The sequence below is a fragment of the Crocuta crocuta genome, unplaced genomic scaffold (assembly GCF_008692635.1).
Source record: "Crocuta crocuta isolate KB4526 unplaced genomic scaffold, BGI_CrCroc_1.0 scaffold396, whole genome shotgun sequence".
Lineage (NCBI taxonomy): Eukaryota > Metazoa > Chordata > Mammalia > Carnivora > Hyaenidae > Crocuta > Crocuta crocuta.
The window spans coordinates 548,221-573,337 of record NW_027533259.1 but is presented as its reverse complement, the minus strand read 5'-3'; the positions used below and the strand labels follow the sequence as shown (position 1 = coordinate 573,337).

The window sequence follows — 25,117 nt, the reverse complement described above, 5'->3', positions numbered from 1 at the left end:
AGTAGCTGAGGAAGGCTTGACTTATAAGACTATGATTCACCCTAAGAGTGAAAGTCAGCTTGGTAGTGTAGAGAGCATGTGGGTAGTAGAGATGGGCAGATTCAAGTTCAAATCCTGACCCTGCCATTTATTAGCTGTGTGAGCTCATGTGAAGTACTTCATTGTTGTCTGCCCCAGTTTGCTCTTCACAGGGTCATAGGACTCAAAGACTAGTACATGTGAAATGTTTGATAAATAAGAGTTGTTCAATAAATGGTAGCTCTTACTCTTCATTGTTTTGTTAGCATAATTAATAATACTAGTGGCCCTTGCCAGCATTTAGTGACACGTACCACATAGCTTCAGAGTTATCTGGGAATTCCTATTTTCCTACTTACTTTGGTCCTTCAGGTTAGATCAAAGAGTCATGGAATTTTTGAGCTATAAGATTTCCTAAAAATATGTGATCCACATATAAATAAGGCATGGCAGATTAGCCTTATTTTGGAGAGAGCTTTTACAAATCAATGAGAAAAACATTAAGAGACCAGTAGAAAACTAAACCAAAACCACAAAAAAGCAACTCACAGAAAACATATACAAATAGGTAATAGATATATATAATATGGTCACCTTCATTAGTAATCAGGAAAGTGCTAATTAAAGCAAGGTAACAGTTTAAACTTGTTAAATCATCAAGTATTTGAAAATTTTTAGTGAGGAATTGGCCAAAGTTCAAGAAACAGCTATTCTCAGGGCACCTGGGTGGCTCAGTCAGTTAAGCATCTGACTCTTAAGGTTTTGGCTCAAGTTGTGATCTTACAGTTTCCTGAATTTGAGCCCTGTGTCTGCTTTTTTTTTTTTTTTTACAAATAGTTTATTAACAAGTTGGTTTTCATATAACACCCAGTGCTCATCCCCACAAGTGCCCTCCTCCATGCCCTGTGTCTGCTTCTGTACTGATAGCACGGAGCCTGCTTGGGATTCTCTCTTTCTGCACCCCTCCCCCCACTCATGCTGTCTCTGTCTCTCTTAAAATAAGTAATAAAATTTTTAAAAATGAAGAAAAAAAAGAAAGCAACATTCTCATATACTCCTAATGGGAATGTTAATTGGTACAATATTTCTAGAGGACAATTTAGCAATGACTATCAAAAGTCTCAAATATATCATATTCCTGGACTCAGGATTCCTCTTCTAAAAGTATATCCTATGGAAATAATCATGAACAAGTGTGAAAATTTAGCTGCAAGGACATTCATTTATTATTGGCCATGTTTTTAGTAATGAAAACCTGAAAACAACCAATATATCCAGTGATAGAGAACTGGTTAAGTAAATTAAGGGATACATATACAGTGGAATACTTAATAACTTGAAAANCCATGAGAGACTCTTGAACGCTGACAAAAACTGAGGACTGATGGATGGGGGGGGGAGGGGGGATGGGCATGGAGGAGGACACTTGTGGGGATGAGCACTGAGTGTTTTGTGGAAACTAATTTGACAATAAACTATTTGTTAAAAAAAAAAGAAAAGAAAAGATGCTCCTCATAATACAAGATTATCTCACTCTTGTAAATTATTTTTTTAAATAAAGCCAGCATTTGCTAATTCTAGGTGACAAGCTGATGCTAGTTTTTCTTTTCTTCTTTTGTTGATGTGTATTTTCCACAGTGATTGTGTTATAAAAACATTTTTTAAGTTTATTTATTTATTTTGAGAGAGAGAGAGAGGCAGAGAGAGCGGGGGAGAGAGGGAGAGAGAGAGACAGAGAGAGAGAATCCTAAGCAGGCTCCACGCTCTGTGCTGTCAACGCAGAGCCTGACTCGGGGCTCAGTCTCACCAGCCGTGAGATCATGACCTGAGCAGGATGCTTAACCAACTGATCTTAACACCTCTCTCCTCCTGAAAGTGCTATACGTAGATTTTCCTTCTAAGCAAAGTAAATCCAAGTGATGGCTCCCTGAGGATGTTCAGACCCCAGGATGACTTGGTGCGTTTGTGAGTCTGGAGTCACTTCCTCGACCTCCCCACCCCCCACTTCCCATCTACACTTACAGAGAGATGAAACCTAGCCACTCCTCCTCCCCGCTCAACCCTTGAAACAGAGTCACCGTGAAGGTGGAGGCAAATTCACACATGCTTTGACAGTCTGGGGCTGCATCAAGAACTTTCAGTGTTTCTTAAACTTTCATGCTTTATGTTAAAAATTAATGTAAATTTTTCTTTACACTCTATTTTTGCCCTATTTCATTAATTCTAAGCTGTACCCCTCCCCACTGTAACATCTTTAAAATCCAGATGGATTCTTAAGATGGATAGTGGCTGTAGGTTAGGTGGCAGTATTTTTTCCCTATGAAATACAATGATAAAAAAATAATCCTTTCCCCTAGAAATGTTGGCATAGACCTCAAAGATGTGCCGGGTTTGCAGGCTTCCAGCCCCTTGCTTAGGGCCCCAGTTTATGGGCCATTACTAGATGGTGTTTCCTTATGATCTGTTAAGTCCAACGGCATCCAGCATATAGCCTTGCCAAGGCCCCGTGCCTGGTTCGGAACAGTGCTCCTCGGTCCCTCTTTCCGGGGATGCTCAATGGCAATGTAAGGAAATGACTAACGAGCACTGACAGAAGGCTCTGCATGGTGCTAAGTGCTGTATGTTCCCTTTATTTAATCTCCCCAACAACCCTATGAGGCACCTGTGATTATCCCATTTTACAGATGGGAAAAATGAAGCTGGGCGGGGTGAGAGGCCTCACACAGAACAGGCATGAGGCTTCTGCTCTCAAGCATCCCGGTTCCCTCTCTGTTCACAGAACAGGGGCCCATGACCCGGGTGGCTTGTTTGTTTGGAAAGGAACCCTCATTGGCCCACAGGAGGCCAGCATGCTCAGGAGCTCTGGGTCTCCCGGCCTGGTTCTGTGGGCCCAGTGCATACTCTCACCGGGAGCCTGCTGTGCAGGGTAAGCTGTAGGGCCCGATCAAGTGGGAGCACAGAGAGAGTGAGGGTCGATCCCTAAAGGGGCAGAAGGCCAGTCTCCACCCCCAAAACACTTCAGATCTTACTCCTTCCTGTTGGCCCCTTCCTTCTAACCCACCCTTCACCGGGAGTTTCCAAACTCACCTTCTTCCACGACACTTCCCATCCTTTGATCTCAAATTCTGGCCCATTTTTTTGCTCATCCTATAACTTATGCAGACCCAGCCAGCAATTAACCCGTGGAATCCCCTGGACTTCTCAGACCTGTCCCCTCTGCCAGGCAATAAAGGCTGCCTTCTCGCCGTCAACAGTGTGCCTGCTTATCAGTGAGTCCTACTGATTGCTGTTGTCAGGGAGAGCCAGTGGAGGCACAGAGAAGTGAGGTTGCTTGCCCAAAGTCACACAGCCATCAGGCGGCAGGGCCAAGATGTCAGTGAAGATCCAACTGCCAAGCCTGTGTTTTTCCTTCTCTACCAACAGTCTCTTCTACTAGCAGCCAGATGCAGGAAGGAGATTCAAAGGTGGCTTCTTCGCCTACTTCCCTGTCTCTCTCTCTGTGTCTTCAGATAAAAAGCCTGAGTACAAATCATGTCAGCAGAGCTAGATTTTAACGTGGTTTCACTGCCCAGGCTTCTCCTCAGCTCTCTACCCTCTTCCTCAGAGGAGATTTAGAGGTGTCATGGAACCTTAACTCCAAAATCCAACTCCTCAAGCAACTCACACATTCCCTGATCGCTTGGATCCCCGTTCCATGAAGCTCGCGCCGCGGCTATGTCTGGGCACAAGTATGTCTCCCCTGGGAGCTGGAAATTTCTTTAAACACTACGGTTTTTTTGAAAGGGGGAGGGAGTGCCATGCCTTTGGAGATCTCATGAAAGCCACAGAACTGCTCCCCAGAAAAAACTGCACGCACAAAACCATGCCCTCCAAGAGTCTGCACACAACTGGAGGGCTTCATCCATAACAAACCAAATGTCTCTACTGTGTGTCCCTCCGACACCCTGGCAGAGGACTCTGTACACATGGTGCCAAATAATTTTATTTGTTAAGGAAAAATGGCACCGCTTCTTTCTCCTCCTCTCTCTGCCACCATCTTTGGCCAGAAAGAATGTAGCCGTTCACTTTCCCCAATCTCCCCTCCTCAGGTCTCTGTGTCATCTTACCTTGTCTCTGAGAAGCTCCACCACCATCTTGTTCTAGGCCCTGAGCCTTCAAGCCTGCTTTCTGGCCTCATGCCCTCCACCACCCCTTACCCCCAGAGGCCTGCCTGCTCTGGTCTGAATGTCTGTGTCCCCCTAAATGCACATGTTGGAATTCTAATGCCCAGTGCGATGGTGTTAAGGGGTGGGGCCTATGAGAGCTGCTCTGGCTGTGAGGGAAGAGCCCCCATGAATGAGATTATGGCTCTTATAAAAATGACCCTCCAGAGCCCAACCACACTGGTGCCCTGCTCAAAGACTTCTGGCTCCGGAACTGTGAGAAACGCATGTTTGCTGTCTACAAACCAGGCAGTCTGTAGCGATTCATTCCAGAACCTCAAAGGCACCCAGACACTGCCCCAAATCTCTCCTCTCTGTGATGGACTTTGCCGACCCTGTGCAGTGGGCACCTTACGGCCTTTCTCTCTCTCACACAGATGAAGCTCAGGGACGCTGCCCTTGTGACTGCCCCAGGTTGCCTTGATTTCTGGCAGAGGGATACCCAGCGCCTGGGTTCCTCATGCAGGTAGTCCAGCCCTCCCGACCAGCCTCTGCCCAGCAAGCGCTTCCCCTCACCCAGAAAGCAAAAGCACCAGGTGCACTCTGGCCTCTCAGCTTTCCAGCCCCAGGGGGCCTCCTCGAGGTAGTACAGTATCCTTATGCAGATTAGGAAAAGGTGCCCCCTCTGAGCAGATGCAGCCCAGGGGGTGCTCGGCCCCTCTGCCCCCTTGGCTGGTGTGCCCCAAACAGCATTCTCTTGCACCGTGTTCCCGGCAGCTTTGACAAAGAGGTGCACCTGGGCTGAGTGACCTCGGAAGGGCCGAGGACTCATCCAGACAAATCGACTTCTCCACCCGACTCCATCTAACACCCAGGTCCATAGCAGCACCGATTCACAACGGCCAAATGGGGCAAACAGCCCAAGTGTCCATCAGTGGAAAAGTAGACAAAATGTAGTAGATATTATTCATTCATGAAAACGAAGGAGATCTGATATATGCTACAATACGGATGAAGTTTGAGAACATTATAGCACATGAAATAAGCCAGTCACAAATAAGAAAATTCAGAGAGACAGAGTCAAAGTTACCAGGGCTAAGGGGAGGGAAGAATGGGGAGTTATTGTTTAATGGTTGTAGAGTTTCTGTCTGGGATGCTAGAAAACTTCTGTAGATGGCTAGTGGTGATAGTAACACAACATTGTGCAGGTACTTAGTGCCACTGAATGGAATGAACACTTTAAAATGGTTAAAATAGTATGGGGCGCCTGGGTGGCTCAGTCAGTTAAACATCGGACTCTTGGTTTTGGCTCAGGTCATGATCTCATGGTTCATGAGTTTGAGTGCCACACGGGGCTCTGTGCTGACCATGTGGAACGTGCTTGGGATTCTGTCTCTGTCTCTCTCTCTCTGCCCCTCCCCACCGCCTGCTCTCTATCTCTTTCAAAACAAATAAAAGTAAAACAAAATGAAAACATGGTTAAAATAGTAAATATAAAATGTATATCTTTAAAAGTTTAACAGTTAAATGTGCTCTATATTGTGGCTTAAAAAAAAAGGAAACAGCACACCTTTCTTTGACTCACTCTGAAAAGAAATGAGGATTTATTATACTTCCCCTAAGAGCCTGACACATCCAGAACATTACCTCAATATCTAATTCCCAGGTGCTCACATCTCTGTAGGAGCCCAACCCCTTGGGACACGGGACAGTTTGAGACCCCATTGGATGAGAGGTGCCGCACATCCCCTTCCCCCTGCCCACCCCCTCCACCCACAGACCCCATCCCCTCAGGCAGCTGGTTTTTCTCAGCACGGCCTCGGCAGCCACCCCATTCTGGGTAGGCACGAACTGCCATCCTGTTATAAATCCTTCCCCACAAAGCACTGGAGACTGGTCTCCTCGCCGTGCCAAGAAGTCTTTCTCTGACCATCTGTAATCCATTCAAAGGCAACTGGCAGGAAATGGCAGCAAGGAAAACCCCTGCTCCCCGCAACTGGTGGGACCACCTCACCTCTTGCTCGTGGCCGGCAACAGGAAGTCGGCCCTTCTCGGGACACAGAACATCTGTGGGAGTTCTGGAAGCTGCTGTGCGTCTGTCAGGGGCTAAATGGGCTCGAGACAGATGCTCACAAAATTTGGTAAGGAATGCATGCTGTATTGAGTTTTTAAATTAGCTCTGAAGAAAACTCATTTGAAAAACCAAAACAAACCCAGACCCTAAAAGGGGAAAAAAATTATATGAAAACTAACCTCAAAAATGCTTTCTTCTGATTTCTATGGACAATTAGACCACAATTTCAAGTAGTTCAAATCCTCTTCTGTGGCTCCCCCTCCAATCTGGTATTGTCAGCTGCTTCTTCCTATTAGTGACAGTTTCCTTTTTTGGCACTCAAAGCGGAGGCCCTCAAAGCGTTGCGGTGGTGAGCTGAATCCAGCCTGTACAGGCGTGCAACAGCTCATTATTAAATTTTCAGGAATACGGTGAGCCAATTATTAAATTATTAAAAATTACATGATAAAAGCTTACAATTAAATGTGTTATAGATCTTTAAAAGAATACTCACAATCTATCAGTTCTTATTTATCTTGCTACATTTTGCAATTATCTAGGCTTTCAGCATGAGTTGACTACTTTTTCTAGAAAGGGCTGGGTAGTAAATATTTTAGGTCTTCAGTGTCTGTCTCAGCCACTCCATTTTGTCATTAAAGGACAAAAGTAACCAATACAATATGTAAATGAATGAATGTGGCTGTGTTCTAATAAAACTTTATTTCTAAAAAACCAGGTGGCAGGCTTGATCTCAATGATGGGCCATAGGTTGCTAACTACTGTTCTTAATGTTATTTACATCTGTTTTATCTATGTGGTGGAAATCCTATATAATAGTGATGCACATCTCTTCCCAACTCAGAATTCAGTGATAGCTTGAAATGTGATGGTGGGAATTTACACCATGGGAATTATCAAATGCTATCAAATCAGGGCCTGATTCATTATTATTGTTTTTTGGTTATCTAAATTTAAGAAAGTGGTGGAGAAAATTTTAGTAATGTAGATTCAAAAGTCTACCATGTCTATAGCTGTGTTGTGCATAGCACAAAAAATGAGGACATATTTTCTCAGTACTTGAAAACTATTACCCAATTCAGCAAGGAAGTCACTCTTGTCACCAACAATCGAGTGAAGTTCCAACATACATCTTTGTTCTTTCACTTTCATCTTACCCGCTGACTGACACGAAAATACCAACCAACACTTACGTCGGAGATACACTTGTTTGTCAATTTCAATCTCAGGTTGGCAGGGGATCCAAGAGTTTGGCAAAAATCAACAAAAGCATTCCGTGAGAATCAACCGACTATGTGAAATTTACAATAAGGAATATCAAATTGTTTACTGTTTGTAAATTGTATGGTAAACAGCCTCTCATCAGTAAAATGTATAATAAACATATATGTCTACTTGTAAATTTATTTAGAGAGTAAGTTGTAAAACATTTACTAGCACTACGCTGATTATGATAGAAAAGAACTTATAGGTTAATTGGGCAGCAGGACCTAAGGGTGTGTGTGTGTGTGTGTGTGTGTGTGTGTGTGTGTGTGTGTATGAAAGAGAGAGAGAACAATCCTCCCCCAGCACACTGAATGGAAAAAGCAAAACACGCAAACATGACCAAACCAAAAAGAAGCCTTTTTCTGGAAAATTCTATGCCATAAAAAAACCGAACTGTGTTGAGTATGGAGTAGGTGTACAACCGGAATAGATTATGAACTAGTTCTCTGTAGTATTAATGGCAGGCTCAGGGCTCTCCATAATTCCTTTCCCTAAAAGTGACTTTTTGGGGAATTCACAATCCTGACCAGGGCTTTACTTGTGCTGTTCTGTCCCTGTAGAGTGCTCCAATGTCCACATCCTATCCGTGATGAAGCATGCATGCATGCATGCATTCATTCATCCTTCAAACATTAACTTGACTCTCATTACACACCCTTCACAGTGCTCCAAATAGAACCACAAACCAAACAGCCCCTGCAGGTCAAAGGCTGTGCAGACAGCAGACTAGAATCTTTCTTCCTGAGTCCCTGGGCACTCAGGCCACATTTCACACTCACTCTCTAGGTGGTCAGTGCTTCTGGCCTACTGCATGGCAAGTTCCTGAGTTCCTGGAAGGCAGGTACCAAGGCTTTTCCACCATTACATCCTGCACAGAGTCCAACCCAGTGCCAACTGGACACTGGACCACTTTCTACTGAATCGGTAATACAGGATGCATTGCTCTAGCTTCATAACCTATAGACTGTCATTCATCATGGTTTATAATTTATCTTCAGCAGTTTGCCAGACTCAGGTTAAATTCTGGGCTCTAGCTGAAAGGTGGGAGAAGAATTTTTTTAAGTTTTTATGTCATTATTTAAAGAGAAACAGAGACAGCACAAGTGGGGAGGGGCAGACAGAGGGAGAGAGAATCCTAAGTAGGCTGCACACCACCAGTGCAGAGCCGGATATGGGGCTCGAACTCATGAACTATGAGACCATGACTGGAGCCAATATCAAGAGTTGGACGCTTAACCTATGAGCCACCCAGGAGCCCCAGGAGAAGGATTATTTTAAGTATAATTATCTCCTTCCTCAAATCAAAGAAGGGGGTCACTCTGAGTGTGTGGGATAATGTTACTCAACAGTTTTAAACTCATGCTCTACCAACCAAGATGTGGTCACACTTTACATCTGATGTCTGCACTACAAAGCTCGCCCTATCTAGAATTTCCCATGATGATGATGGCTTTTCACATGCATCCTATTGAAATCCTGGTGTGCCCAGGCTTGCTCTTGTTCTTCCTTAGTTTAAATCATGGGTGCTCAACTCCTTACTCTGAAAATTGGTAATGAGAAGGGAAAACTTGGCCTTTTTAGGAGGAATTTAAAATTTAATCTTTGCTGATGAGTAACAAACAGATCTTCTTTATAGAAGAATGCCAGCCAATAAATGTAGATCAAAATGAGAGACTTTGAAAATGACCATTCTACTACTGCCAAGGAAGCAATGATCCGGGTAAGGATTATCAATGGATGCCAAGCCAGTTCCATGAAATTTCTTACTGGGGAACTGGGCATTCACTTGGTATCAAAGCACCACCCACAGAATGACATGCCAATTACAGAAGGAAAACAGCTTTGCAATGCAGAGAGGTGGGCACCCCCTTACCAAGTGGCCAATACCTAATAATGGGGTGCCATGACATCATGTGTCCCTGGGGAGATGCTTAATGAAGTACTCAGAATCATCACCTGGGATGTATGCTTGCCAAAATGTTGAGCCTAAATCTGAAGACATTGGCTCTAACTTCCACAATGAGGGAAAAATAAGGCATAGAGACACAAGATAAATTAACTGTGAGGAATTGATCCGACTGAATGTGAAGCATTTTAAATGGCCATGTTTTACAGATGTATACACACACAAATATATATATGAACATACATAGAGGTGTACACACACATGTGGGGGGACGCGTTCTAGATTAAAACTGATGGAGACATAACAACTGAATATAATGCATGAACCTTGATAGAATCTGGCTACATACATTAAAAAAGCAGCTAAGAGAAAAGAAAAGTAGCTATAAACCTTTTTGGGAGGACAATAGGAGAGGTGTACATATGAACTGGAGATTAGAAGCTATTAGGGGATTACCATTAGTTAGTTTTCTGACTGTGATACTGGCATTATGATTATTTGGAGAATGCCTTCACTTTTAAAAGATGCACACTGCAATACTGATGGGTAAAGTGTCATGCTGCCTGTGACATACTTCCAAATGGTTCAGCAAAAACACACATACATATTTATAATAAGATGAAGCTCTGAGAACATAAGTGAGTAGCCCAAGGTTACACAGTCAAGGTGTGTCAACATGATAAATATTTCGAGGTGAAGTGTCATGGTGTCTACAACTCATTTTCAAAACGTATAGAAATATATATCTTTATAAGAAAGCATGATAAAATGTGCGATAATTTTTAACTCTGAGTGGTGTACACATGAATGACCATAGTACTATTATTTCAGCTTTTTTTAAGAGTTTATTTATTTTTGAGACAGAACGAGAGACACAGTGCAGGCGGGGGAGAGGCAGACAGAGGGAGACACAGAATCTAAAGCAGGCTCCAGGCTCCCAGCTGTCAGCACAGAGCCCGACATGGGGCTCGAACTCACGAACTGTGAGATCATGACCTGAGCCTAAGTCAGATACTTAACCAACTGAGACACTCAGGTACCCCTCAGAATTTTTTTTAAGTTTATTTATTTTATTTTTAAAGAGAGAGGGTGTGAATAGGGGAGAAGCAGAGAGAGAGAGAGGATCCCAAGCAGGCCCTGTGCTGTCAGTGTGGAGCCTGATGCAGGGGCTTGAACCCATGAACCCATAAGATCATGACCAGAGTCAAAACCAAGTTGGATGCTTAACTGACTAAACCATCCAAAGGCCCCACAACTTTTTTACAGGTGTGAAAATTTCACTATTAATATAAGATGGAGAGGTAAAAAAGAAAGAAGGGTGCAGGTTGGGGGTTACATCAAATCTGAACTGAGAACCACTAGGCTGCTCAGAGGAATCTGTGAATTTGGGCCGAAATTCTTGCACTTTTCCACCTGAATTTTCACTGTTGGTGGAGAGACCCATGGGGAATCCTGAAGCCACAGCACCCCAACCTGGGCTGAGCTAAATTGACCTTTCTGCACTGTTGCTCCAAATATCCACCTGAACAGGAGCTACAGGAGTCCTGCTAATTTTTAGAATCTCAACAACTTTAAAATATCAGGTGATAAATCAAAGAAACTCACAAGTCATCTCCAGACTACTTTTAAAAGTGAAAACCTCGGTGGAGAATCATTTAAAGGATATAGAGCTTCAGTTTTCTATGACAAGTGTTCTGGAGATCAGTTGTACAATGTGAATGTACTTAACACTACTGCACTGTTCCCTGAAAAACAGTTAAGATGGTTAATTTTTATGTTATTTGTATTTAACTGCAGTTTAAAAAATAAAAAAGAAAGGAGGCACCTGGGTGGCTCAGTCTTAACCGACTCTTACTTTTGGCTCAGGTCATGATCTCATGGCTTTCTGGGTCTGAGCCCCACACTGGGCTCTGCGCGAGCAGTGTGGAGCCTGCTTGGGATTCTCTCTCCCTCTCTGTGCCCCTCCTCACTTCCGCTGTCTCTGTCTTTCCCAAAATAAATAAGTAAAAACTTTTTTAAAAAATGAAAATACAGGTACATCAAGACATGTCCCTGAAAAACAAATTGGATGCATAGCCAAAATGTAGCACTCTATTGGTTGAAAATATCTGAGGAAAAAAAAAAGGAAGATATGGTCTCCCCTCCCCAATCCGGCAACAATGGAATGGTCTAGTAGACAATGGAATGGCCATGAAGTGGAAGACTATGAGGCCAAAGTACATGGTGGGTACAGCCAGCAGAGGTCTGGGCTGAGCAGCCTGAGAGGCTGGGGAAGGCTTCCTCAGAGAGAGAGAGTGCGGCCTGGGCTGCGCACAATGAGAGGCCTTCACATGAGGGGAAGGATCTAGAAGTAGAGGACCCCAAAGAGGCAGAGATTGGAACTAGGAAGGAGCATGGCTTGTCTAAGGCTGTGAGGAACAACCTCCCTGTGGCATTTGGAGGGGTGAGGCACCGACAGCCTGGAATACTGTATTAACTACAGTCGCCGGGGAGGTGATGAAAGGTTTTCACTTGAGGAGCAACCTGATAAAATGCGACTTTTCAGGAGATTAATTTTGAAGTGGTCTGGAGGAAGACGGAGTCAGGGAGACCAATTAAGCAGCTATTATAAAAAATCTAGGTAGGCTACGAGGCAAGCTAGCCTCGGATGGGGGCAGGGAGAGTGGAAAGAAATGGAGAGGTGCAGAGAATCACTCTTCAGATAACAGAGGGAAGGGAGGAGGAAGGGAGGGGGGCTTTTCTGAAGGCAGTGGAGAAGGGAAGATACAAAGGCGGCACTGCCCTTGCCTAGGGGAGTCTCAGGGTGCAGTGAGGACGCCCATGGGGGGCTGTCCAGTGCAGCACACCAGAGGAGTGAGCCGAGCGCTCTGTGGAGAAGAGGCCAGGACTGGAGGCAGACACGCCAGAGTCGCCACACAGAGGGAACATCTGCGGTGTGAGTAGGGAGCAGGGTTAGGCTGACATGGAGCAAACTCTGGAGGGAGAAATAGACAGAAGACACATAAAAGTGGGTGTCATCAAAACTTTGGTAAAGAAAGTATAATTTCTGAAATGCTCTAGGGCAGTCTACTATTTAATGAAATCTCCAATAATTCCATTTGGAAAGCAAATAGCTCCCTAATCTGTTTAAGATTGGATCGCTATTTATTGGGTTTGCATAAAACTGAAGGTATCTCTATGTTCAATGTCTTCCGCCATTATGTGCTTGGCCCGAGCCTCAGAAGGTGGCAGGACTCGTCTGAATGAGTCCTGAAGAGAACATGGGTGTTTTTTACCAGTCTTGCCCTGCTTCTCAAAAGATGGTGAGGAAGGTCGCACTGGTCAAGGTCAAGAACAAAGTGTAAGGGAACAGAAGCCTGGGGTCTGGGGACGTGGCTAATGGGGCCATCACTCGTGCGTAGGCCAAACAGAGTCAACCTCACCCAAATGTGACCAGTTTCACTTTCTGGTGTTTCTCTTTCTTCCAGCCAGTCTGGGGCCGATTCTGTCACGTGAGGAAGGTGCCCCATTCCACACGCTCGGCCCCTGCCAGAGGGACCAAGCCACTGGCCGGCAGACCAAGGGGTCTGGGGCCTGTCAAAGGTCATCTGAAACCCCACACTATGAGGTGACTAAGCAGGAGAGGGGACAGCACTGAAGAAGAAACACATACCAAGAGTTCTTTTGGTCTGTGAAATGACCAAATGAAGAGTTAATGAAGGTAGGTGGTTAATGAAGAGTAGGTGAAATCCAAAGTTATGGAACCAAACATTACCACATGGCCCTGGCCTCATGTGGGAGCCACATTCTGTCCCTTTCTGTCCCTTTCTCGGCTGCTCCAGTCCCCTCAGAGCCAGTGACAACGAGGATTTCAGTGTGGCTAAGGAAGCAAAGGTCTTTCACACCCACTTAGCAGGCGCATCACCCATCAAAAGGACACCTTTAAGGGGGCAGGTACTGAAAAGCTATCTCTGTTCCATCATCCAGAGGAGCGTCCCCTTCATGGAAATACAACAGAGAAACCGAAAAGCAGCCTAGAAGATGTTCAAAAGGGGGGGAAAAAAGAGAGAAATCACCACTGTAGATAGATGGCCCTGGAGTTGCTTGGCAACCATCTTTGCTAACACCTTCTCCCTAAAGGGAACAGTTTGAGTCAGCTCCTGAGATCTCTCTGAGGCCAGGGCTCTGACCACAGAGGCCCCAAAGCTGGGGCTTTGGGATGGGAAAGCCTTCCACTGCCGTTTCGGCAGGCTTACCCACTTACCCACAGGAGGAGGAAGGAAACAGGAACCATTTTTGCTTAAAGGGACATGTTCTCCCTCACAGGGCTGGTCCTAGGGTGAGAAGCACTTCCTTAAACGTGTGTCCCAGGTGCCTGGTCCGTCTCACCTTAGTCCTAACCTGGCTTCTGGGGCAAGCCAGTGACCCAGTGCTTAAGAATATGAGCTCTGTAATCCGCCTGCCTCTGGGTTCAAATCCTAGCTCTACTACTTCCTAGCTTTATCACCTTGGGTAAATCACTTAAACTCTCTGAGCCTCAGTCTGCAATCATTAAAATGGGGTTGATACTGAGAATTGCCTCATAGGGTGGTCATGAGGATTACATGAAAAAATGCACATTGAGCTCTGTGCCTGGCATCTAGCCAATGCCCAATAAATGGCAGCTAGGATGGTTATTTTTAAAGATATATAAGCAGCTTCCTAGAACCCCTTGAAGCAGACCTATGGAGTCAGAATCTCTGGGAGTGGTGTTTTTGTTTTTAAAGAGCTTCTCAAGGGATTCTTGAGGTGGGCAGGATTGAGAACCACTTTTCATAGCCAATAAACAGTGGTTCAGAAAGTTTGGTGAACAGCAAAGTCATTTGGGGAGCCTGTTTAAAATGCTGGGGCATCTGGGCAGCTCAGCCAGCTAAGTGTCAGACTTTGGCTCAGGTCATGATCTCACAGTTTGTGGATTCGAGCTCTGCATCGGGGTCTGGGCTGACAGCTTGGACCTTGGGGCCTGATTTGGATTCGGTGTCACCTTCTCTCTCTCTCTCTGTGCCCCTCCCCTGCTTGCACTCTGTCTCTCTCTCATAAATAAATAAATGTTAAAAAAAAAAAAAACCACCTTTTTTAAAAATGCACATTCCTGTGCTCTACTCCTAGTTCTTCTGATTCAGTATGACCACAGCCTGGAAGGCTAAGGACCTAGAGATTTCAATGCAGGGTCCCCAGAATGACCACACTGATTCACTGAGACTTATTCACTCTAGAAAACTAACAGCACAGGGACATCGGTCCAACTCCTTTTGATTTTGTTCCTGGCATCCTCAAAGAATCAGGTACGAAGCATTGACCAAAGATGCCTAGTGAACCCCAGGCATTCTGCCAGAGCAGTGAGGATGCCGCCTGGTCCCTGGAAGTGGCAGCTCTGCCAAGGCAAAGAAGAGGACCCAAATGCCTGGTCAAGGAAGCAATCATCGTAACAGAAGCTTACATTACTAAGTACCTACTGCATGCCAGATAGCACCTCATTTCGTTTCGGAGCTTATTCCTGTTCTGCAGATGAGAAAACTGAGGTTTGGAGAAGTATCACATTACCCAGCTAGTAAGTGGCAGAGGCAAGATCTACAAAACACTCCGTGAAACTTCCCACTCTGCAACGCCAGTGCACTTCTCTGCTAACATATACATAACATAAAATTTGCCACTTTAACCGTTTTTACGTGTACAGTTCAGAGGCATTAAGTGTAACCACACTGTCTTGTAACTGTCACCACCATCCATCTCCAGAACTTATTCATCTTTCCCAACTGGAACTCTGTGCCCATGAAACACAAACTCTCCTGGTGCCCGCCTCCTGGCCCCTGGCAACCCATTCTACCACATCTCTCTGAATGTAACTACTCTAGGAACCTCATGGAAGTGGAATACACGATAGCTGTCCTTCTATGCCTAACATACTTTTTAAAAAATTTTTTTTAATGTTTATTTATTTTTGAGAGAGAGACAGAGTGTGAGCAGGGGAAGATCAGAGAGAGAGAGAGAGAGAGAGAGAGGGAAATAAAGAATCTGAACCAGGCTCCAGGCTCTGAGCTGTGAGCACAGAGCCCAACACAGGGCTTGAACTCACAAGCTGTGAGATCATGGTCTGAGCATAAGCAGGACATTCAATCGACTGAGCCACCCAGGTGCCCTGTGCCCAATATACTCTTAAAAAGGGCCAGATTTCACCTTGGTCTGATAGGACCAAGCTAGGAACGTGTTTCAGCCATCTTTATAATTTGGGTAGTGTCACTGGTTTGGGTGTCTTATCTCCCCACACCCCAGCCCAGGTACCCATGACCTACAGGTGTGCTGAAGCAGGGCATCTCCCCTACTCTAGCCAGAGAATCCCATGCAGCCTCATAGACTGGATGCGGGCTCAAAGAGCCTGTCGCTGAGTCACTTTTATCTTCCCCACTATGGTGACCTGGTACCACTTTGTCCTGCTCTAGTGAGTACTTAATTTGCTTCCTTCTTTTTCTTTAAGCACCTGATCCTTCAAAATTGGCAAGTGGAATTGTGTTATGAAACCATAGGTACGGGGGATAAAGCATCTACATAAAAACAAAAGCTTTCCTCACAGTGGGATTCCAGCTTCACTTAGAGGCAACTGGGCGAGCCAAGTCTCGCCCCTGAATGGTAAGGATCCTCAGCCGTAGCCCACTTTCAGGAAGGGATTTCCCAGCCTGTCATCATTAGTTCAAGTGCCTCAGGGTCCCAAGCCAGGTCCTTTTGGCTGAAGTGGCCAATCAGAGTTCTGCCACGGGAGAGAATGAGAGCCAGCCAGTCAAACAGCATTGGCCAGAGCACACCATCGGCACAACATTGCACCGAGAGTTTCAGGAGACAGAGACATGGAAGTCAGTCCTTGACATTCCGTTTCCATAATCTGGAAAGAAGGCCAACCCCTCTGGCTAACCTTCTCCCTCTTCATTAAGGCTACATTTGGTTACTGCAGTCACATTTGGACTCCCAGTGGTCAGGCCCCATGGTGAGACTGCAGTGGGGACTCCCAAGAACCGGATGTCCCCCTCAGCCAGGGCTCTCTTCTCCCTGGTGGAGACTTGGCTCAAGGCAACGTGTCCGTGCGGTGCTGCGCTGGCCCGACAGGGGGGTGGGGAGGAGGGCAATGCCACCAGGGAGCAGTGCTCCTCTGCCCGTCCAAGGCGGTCTGTCTTGGTCTCTGTGGTGCAGGGGGTGAGTGAGCCTCACCTGCATGTTCTAGGATTCTCCCAGTGGTGCCTCGTCCACAAATAGTTGTTAGTTGTTCTTGTGAGGAGGAGTGAGGTCAGGAACGATCCATGTCACCAACTCAGTGACATCACTCCTAATGCAGTCACTAAATGATCCTGGTTTGCAGTATAAACACTCAGAGCATGGGGTCCCTGGGTAAAAGGTAGTTGACTAGGACAGGGTCTCACTGTGTCTGCTTCTACCGCTTTACATCTACCTCTGAAGGAGGTCATGAATGAAACAAAGTGTCACGGATGAAAGGTTGGCCCAAAGGATATAAACACAACGTACACAGAAAACCACGCAGAAACTGAACCTAAATCAATTCTGACACGGAGACAGCCCGTCCCTGAGAACCACCATGTGGAGTGAACAAGCCCTTGTGGTACTAAATAATGCCACCAACCACTAGGCACACAGCTCAGCAGCCCTCAAGAATCAGACTTCCTCTGCCTTTCCTATTTCCTAATCCTTAACACGGAAATCCTGAAGCCAGCTGCTTCGCTCTCCATCATGTGCGTCCCCATTGCAGACAAATCCCATGGGTAATCAAACTGCACAGAGAGCCAGTTGTATTTCCAGCCTGACTTTAAATATAAACTGAAATCCTGAATGCTTCACCATGGTGCTTTTGACATCAGGGGCCGCTGTAGAATAAATGCCGTCATTATCAGAATCGGCACCTCAGGGTCTCCTCTACCCACAGTGAGGGAGGGTGGGCCACCCAGAATTAGAACCTGAACTCACGACTGTCACCATTTAGGACAGACTGGGGCTGAAGGTTTGAAGGAGTCATCTTGGAAATCTTTGGAGGAGAGCTTCTTGAGGGACACAGTCTTCTCTCTTTAGCCCCTCCTAAAAGTAGCCCAGTGCCGGGGGACAGTCACAGGTCCATATGTACCTGCTGAGTACTCAGTATGGTCAACTCACCTGGAATGTAGGCCTAAGACACAGACAGAGGGGAGCAGAGTGCTTCCGTGAATACCTCAGTCTACTTTTCTTGTGTTCTTACTTTTCCAGCCTCACCTTACACCAGTGATTCTCCATCAGGCTGATTTTGCCCCAGCCCAGGGGAACTTTGGCAATGTCTGGAGACATATTGGGGGGAGGAGCCACCAGACTCTACTGGCAGAGGCCAGGGATGCTGCTAACCACCCTTCAATACATGGGACAGTCCCCACCAAGAAGTAGTGTCACAGTTGAGAAGCTTTGTTCTTATTCTCTGCTTTGCTAGCTTCACTCTAGTGACAGAATTTCTTCTTTCTAGAACATTCTAAACACTGTCACACTTTGGGCCTTCACACATTTTTGCTTCCTTTAATTCAATTCTGGCCAGTCCTGGAAGCACATGGAAACTTCCATTCATCCTCTAGGTTTTAGCGTAAATAAAACTTTCATGGGGAGGCCTTCCTTCACTGAGCCCCTAATTTAAGTTAGGTCCCTCCAACATGCCTTTCAATGGCACCCCAATTTCCCTTACCAGAGCACTCACCACAGTCACCATGACTTTTTACATGTCTGCCTTCACTGCTAGGATGGCCGTGAGGCAGGGACTGTGCTTTTCCACTGCTGTCTCAGGCCTAGCCCGGTGCCAGCACACTGTGAGAGGTCTTTCGGTCTCAAATGCATGACGCAGGCCAAGAAAGCAGGAGGGGGTATTAAAAACTAAGCAAGACACTCAGAGGCTTACATTATGATCCCATCACATGGGCACACCCAAAAGAGAATTCAGTAGCTCCATATGCACTGATAAGGACCGCTCTGTAACATGAATGGATATGCAAGACACTAGGCAGTACCTACAGTAGGCTAGCTTCTGTGTGGGGAAAGCGAGAAGGGAAAGCTGTATCCGCATCTACTGGAAGCAACTGTGGACAGGGGGGAGAATCTCCCTTCCTTTTTACTGCATGTCCTCTTGAATTTCATAACCCGTGAACATTATTAAAGAAAACAAGAAGCACTTAAATGAATGTGGTATGTATAAAAGTCTACATCTTCTTGAGAGTAAAAAAAATTTTTTTTCATGTAGAATGACATCCACTGAGAACCCAGCATAGGGAACTGTGCATAGAAGCCAAATTCTCATACAGCACTCCAAGTGTGCCCACCCTGTCTGATTTCCTGTTTTGGAAAGAGTCAGAGCCACATTTTCTCCACATGAAGATGCAAGCACATGGAAATGCTTGTATGTGTAACAGATACTGATTTTATGAGCCTGGGTGGCTCAGTCGGTTAAGCATTGGTCTGACTCTTGATTTCGGCTCATGGCCGTGGGATCTAGCCCTGTGTGGGGCCCTGCGCTGGGCGTAGGGCCTACTTAAGATTCTCTCCCTCTCCTGCTGCCCCTCTCCCCTGCTTGCATGCACTCTTTCTCTCTCTCAAATAAAAAATAAATAGATACTCATTTCAGAAGCTTTATATTTTCAAAACTAAATGGCTTTGGAAACATGCGCTCTCTCTGCTTCAAAGCGAATTCACTCTCCAAGCCCTTCTCCTCCTTTCCAGCTTTCCTCCCTATCACCTGGAGGCCACTCCATCTCCCCTGTCCTTTCATCCCAAACGCTGGGTGAGACGAGAGAGAGGATAATGAAATGCCAAAGCCAACAAACGTTGCTGCTTGTTAGCAAAAGGGGAGGCAGGTAGGCCTAATAGTGAAAGAAATTGAAATTAATAGCAAAAATGAGGTTTATCTGTGTAATCTGTGCACTTGGTGTCTTCCCATCTCCTATTAGCATAGATACGGAGGTGTCTGTATAATGACAAAGGAAAGCCGTCCGCACGTTCCCATAAATCTCCACCACCTGTCGCTGGTTTCCTAGTTCGGCGTCTAAGGACACTTCACGCTTACCAGGTCATTTGCCATCTTTCCCTCCAATTTGCCACAGCTGCAAGGCTTCTGAATCTGAAATGAACATGTTCCCATGCTCCCTGCTTCCTCCTGTGTTCCTCCCAATGCTACCTGCATCTCAGGAGAGCAGCAAACCTTCGCGTCGTGGCAAGATCTTACTGGCCCCAGAGCACCTTTCACATTGGAAACATTCCACAAGTTTACCTCCATCAAAGCAAAACATCTGGGAATATTAAAACACAGATGACCAAAGTAACCAGTGTAAGCTTCCAAAGGGCCCAAACAAGGATATATTGAGCACTTTGTCTCGGTGACCAGATAAAACAATGTATCGATCATTTTCTAAATTATTGTTTACATCTCACCTGTCCTTGGACAGAACTCTGTAAACACTTGTTAGCCATAGGCCCGAAACTGCCTAAATATTTTTTCTACCTCTTGATAAAACTTATCAAACTACGTATCAACTGTGCGCCGTTAAATACATGGATATCACAGAAAACGGTTTTTTTGTTTCTTAAAAATCACTAGCTTTATAAAATTATAACCTGGTTTACGCTAAAAATGAAATTTCTGACACAAATATCTCTTCCATTTGTCACTGGTTAGTTAAAAGTCCTACTTAATTATAATAAAGTTTTCTAGAAATAGCTTCATTAATAAATGATAAACATAATCATTATAACAGCTAGAAAAAGGATAAAGGTAAACGTTAAGTGCTTACTATGTTCTGGGTCTTTTGTAATATTAGTGTTGTAATATCTCAGTCAATCCTCATGACCCTGTTACTATCTCCATTGTATACAGTTTAGCGCACTTAGGAGCCATATGCACCCTCCTCCTTATTTATGAACTGAGATGTTTAAGAAAAGTTCAGATGAGACAATGAGAAAAGAAGACCATCCTTCTCCATCACAGAGCTTTTCTCCAATTAGCTGGAAAAAAGTCTTCAGATAAATCTACGAAGCTAGAGAGAGAAAATTATCTTAAAAGGTTAACTAGATGAATAGCCTTCCTTGGAATTTTCTATCCTAGCTGAATTTCACATCTTAGATGAGGCTAATAAGGTTCCCGGGACCCCTCCTCTTAGGGAATCTCAAGCCTCATTGGTCCACACTGACTGAAGCCAACTTACTCTCCCCTCCAGGCAACATATAACCCTGGGTTTTGAACTCAGGCCCTCAGTGTTCTCAGTCTTCAAGACCACATGCCATTTACAGACTATTTGCAGAATATGTCTGTGTATGTGATGTGTGTCACCAGGAGGAGATAAAATGAGAAGATAGACCCAGTGGGTAGTAGTTTCAGATATTTTTAGTGGGAGGGCTTCACTTTGCTGTTGTTGTTTCTTAAAAAACAGCCTGTCTGGCATGACTCCATCTCAAATAGAAGTACACTGAGTAGGGAAAGTGAGGTTCAGCAATCTCAAAGGGATCTTGGGAGACGTTTAATCCCACCTCCTTACTTTACAAGTGAGAGAAGAGGCCCAGGGAAGGGAACGGATGCTCCCAAGGTCATATAGGGGAACTGTAGGAAGATGATCCAAAGCCCTCTCTCCCGCTCCTTTGGCGCTCTGGGCTGCCCGCTGCATAATCCCATGCAACCACGTCCAAGCACAGGTCAGCACACCTTCCGAACCCAGATGATGATCTGGCAAGGTGGAAAAGTGTTTGGAAAAAAAACACCGTCGCTGTGTTTTTAGCTAACTTTAGATGAAATAACATTAACGTGAAGAATTCCTTACAGAAATTCTGAAGCGTTCCGTTAACATTTCACACTGCCATGGGTGAATGGAAGCCAAAAAAGGTTAAAGGAAAGAAGAATGAAGGAGGAAGCGTGTTCCAACAATCAGATTATTCAAAAAGTCCTTCCTGTGTCTTCTGAACCTGTGGCCAGAGGCAGAAGGTGACACTATGTTTCTTCTTTTGCATTTCCAGCCTAACTTTCCTCCCTGAATTTAATCTACAAAACATATCACATGGCGACAAAACATATCACAGCAGCATTATTCGCTACAGCCAAAATGTGGTAACAAGCCAAACGTCCATCAACAGGTGGCTGGATAAATAGACATGCACACGATGGAATATTACTTAGCTATAAAAAGGAATGAAATTCCTACACAAGCTACAGCATGGATGAATGATGAAAATGTAATGCTAAGTGAAATGAGAGAGAAGGAGAGTGAGAAAGAGGTGGGGGAGGGAGAGAGAGAGAATCTAAAATAGGCAATTTCACAATCAAGACAGAAGAGAGACCAGAGGTCATCAGAGCTGAGGGGAGGGGGGAAAGGGGGAGCTATTATATAACAGGTACAGGGTTTCTGGTTGGGATGATGAAAAATTCAGGAAATGTATAGTGATGATGGTTGTACAACATTATAAATGTTCCTGGTACCCTCAAACTGTACTCTTGGAAGCAGGTTAAAATGGTAATTTTTATATTTATTTTACCACAATTTAAAATATCATATTAAAATGTGGATCATGTCCCTTCATTTCCCAGTTAGAATTCCTACACTTTCTTTTATTCATTCACTGTCATTAAAGCCCACACTTCAAGACGTGCTGCCTACCAATAGTGTCATGGTCAATATGTGTATTTCACACACACAGATAGCCACCATCGCACCACAGCCACTTTGCATCCCGGAGACCCATCCACAAATGCATCCATCTTGAAGCCACCCACGCAGTGACTTCAACAAGAGGGCCAATGGCAAGACCAATGCAACCTGTGTTTCCGGAGATACCCGCAACCAAATACCCTGACGCAGAGTCCCAGCTCGACCCTTAAATTCCTCCCCATGGGGGGAACAGGGTGTTTAATACTGTATACTCTACCTATAAGGAAAACTGTATGCACATACCAGGGGACCTTAAGGGATTGCTAACCCAAGCGTGCTCTTCCAGGGCCCATGAACAAAGAGATTTCAGCCCATACATGGCTGTTCGGTGAATTCAGCAACTGCACGTTAAACTGAACAGTGGGTGTCCTTAATGCAAACGCATATAATTAGGAGCTAAATCTTTGTACCTTCACAGGACAAAGGCTATAATAAGCAGGATGTACCACTTGTGACTTCTGAGGAAAGTAGAGCTTTTCATTTTTCCTTTAAAAAATCTATTTCTCATGAGGCAAAGAGCATCTGAGAACAAGAGTCTTTTGAAACAGAAGCAGGGAGGAGGGTGCAGACTCTGAGTTTTGAGTGTTATGGCCACAATCTATCTCCCAGGCCTGAGAGGTGCCAACGGGTACCATTCCACGACCTCTATTCAACTTTAACTTAAAGGTTTTCACAACCGCATCTTATTCTGCGAAAACCTTGGCGTGGCCAGGGGCCTGACAACCGAGTCCCAGAAGCTCTTAAAGATCTGAAGAGTTTGTAAAAGAAAAACAACCTCTAGTGATATGTCCCACTGCCAATACACATGGGCGTTTAGTGCAAATAAGCTACCACTTGTAAGAAGTCCACTCGACATCACTCCCTGTGTGTCCTAAAGACACATGGCAAGATCACATGAAGATATTTAGAGCCAAACATCTTTTGAATAAGGTTTCGTTCCCAAAGTGCTTAATTAGCAGGAACACTATGCTACAGAACTTCCTTGAATATGCATGCATTTTAACCTCCATGCTATTTTTTCTAAAGCACGAATTCTCTCTCTGGATGGTCAGGAGATCATTGGGCACAGAAAACCAACTATCTTAGGTGTTGATCCACAAAACGAGGTCTGTCTTTCCAGGTAGGTTTTAACTGCCTTACAGGGAGATATTCTGGCTTATGAGGGAGACCATTCTTTGGACTCTACCCTCCACTCGTTTTTGGATGAGCCATGCTCCCATGGCCTAGTTATGGCTGAACTCCTTCCACACTTCCCACCAACCTCTTCTGCTCCCTCACGCCTTCCTCCCCTCCCCCCAATTCCAGCCAACCATGTTTACAAGACACCAGTTAGTAAATCACAATTCAAATGAACCCATCCATTTGCTTGGCAGAAAGTGGCCTCTGGAGTCGCTCCATGTGAACCCATAGGCCACAGTTACATATGGCAGGCCCGCAAACGCCAACAGGATATGATTTATTTATGACGACCATGTGTGATGCCCAGTTCCAGCAGGCTGTGGCTCCCCTCCCCTGCCTCAATCTGGGATGACCTATCTACTCACTGTGTCCCATTTCAGGTGCTGTATTTCCACACTGGGGACACAGAGACGGGCGACCGGCTGGGGGCCGCACACACAGAGGCCCCTAACCCCACTGGCCACATAAGAATCTGTGACCACGCACAAAGTGGGCCAAGTGCAACTTGCTGCAAAGGTTTGCCATGTACAATGGTTTCCAGTGGAGAAGTGGCTGCTGGAATGGCTGACCATGTGGGGCTCATTAAACTGCTGTGTATTTACCCACAAGGAAGGCTGGGATGCCGGCAAAGGGAGCCCCACTCCTCATTTCAGAGATTTCAACTCCCTCCCCCCGCCCCCCACCATTGGCAATGATGCTCCAAAGGTGAATGGCAGATCTGCATCAGAAGGTCCAAACGTGGACTCCAGCTAAAGTGTTGGAAACTTCTGCCTTCCCCGGTCTCCCCCCACTCCCCCCAGTTGTATTTATACTTTGAAAGAAGTTAACATGAAGCAGTAGTCACCTGGGCGTGCTCGATTTTTGACAAGCCTTAGTCACTCTGTACCCAGCAGAACAATTCACATTATAGTCGAAATCCTGTGAAGATTCTGCCACACATGCTAACACTAAAATGCCAGTAGCTCCACTTACCTTCTTTATTAAGCCTCATAACCTCCCTGCTTTTTCCACCCTCTTTTCCAGCCTCTTCTAAATCTACATCTGCAGATGAAAAAGAAAAGGAAAAAAAAAAAAGAGAATGAGGAAAGAAAAAAAAAGATTAAAAAGGGGGGGAAAAGCCAAAGTCAAGGGGGGCAGGGAGAGTGTTTATTTGCAAACAGATCGATAGAAATACTGTACATGAAAATCTTTCAAAAATTGACAATGCAACATTTTCTCCCAAGTCCGGATTGCCATCTACCTGGCCCAGATAGGTACCAAAAAAACTATGCAACCAGCAACAGAGTAGCCTTTTAAACAGATAACACCGTGGGGCTGTGAAAGCCCACCCCGCGGGCTGCCACGGGGAGCCGGGCACAGACAGACAGACAGACAGTCCTGGCAGCAGGGCCTCTCTCTGTGCATTGATGATCTGTCTCTGTGTGTATTTATTTAGAGAGAGAGGGAGAAGCATGGAGGACACCGGGGGCCACTCTCTCTCTCACACACACACTTTTTCCCAGTGGCTCTAGGTGAATGGAAAGGTTACAGGATAATAAAAGGAGGAGGAGGCGGTGGGGTTCTTACTGTCGGAGCAGTGTAATTTGGCGGCGTCGATCCAGGAGGACCAGGGTTTGCCCAGAAACGCCTCCGGACTGGGCACTTTGCGATCCAGTGTCGCCATTGCTCTTCCTTCTTGTTGCTTTTTCCCTGTTCCTTCGGCAGCAGCAGCCGAGAGACACGGGATTCGAGAACGCTCCGACGTCATCTTCGGAACGTTCCGACATTGAGTGCTCTGAAAGGGGGAGGGAGGGAGGCCCGGGAGGAGGGAGCGGGGAGGCGG

At 45.4% G+C, this 25,117-nt stretch overlaps 1 protein-coding gene across 8 annotated transcripts in view; it reads right to left on the bottom strand.

Moving 5' to 3' along the window:
- ATXN7L1 (ataxin 7 like 1) overlaps positions 1 to 25,042 on the bottom strand; it is a 248,855-nt gene extending 223,813 nt beyond the window's left edge. For 6 of the 8 annotated variants that reach the window (XM_077746937.1, XM_077746938.1, XM_077746943.1 and 3 more), the window contains exons 1-2: positions 24,862 to 25,042; positions 24,268 to 24,336 (exon numbers count right to left, since the gene is read on the bottom strand). In XM_077746937.1, coding sequence (XP_077603063.1) covers positions 24,268 to 24,336; positions 24,862 to 25,042 — 250 coding nt within the window. Of the gene's footprint in view, positions 1 to 6,413; positions 6,600 to 24,267; positions 24,337 to 24,861 lie in introns of those variants that run through there. The other 2 variants (XM_077746940.1, XM_077746941.1) reach the window with 2 other exon arrangements.
- Between the last annotated feature and the right edge of the window lie 75 nt (positions 25,043 to 25,117).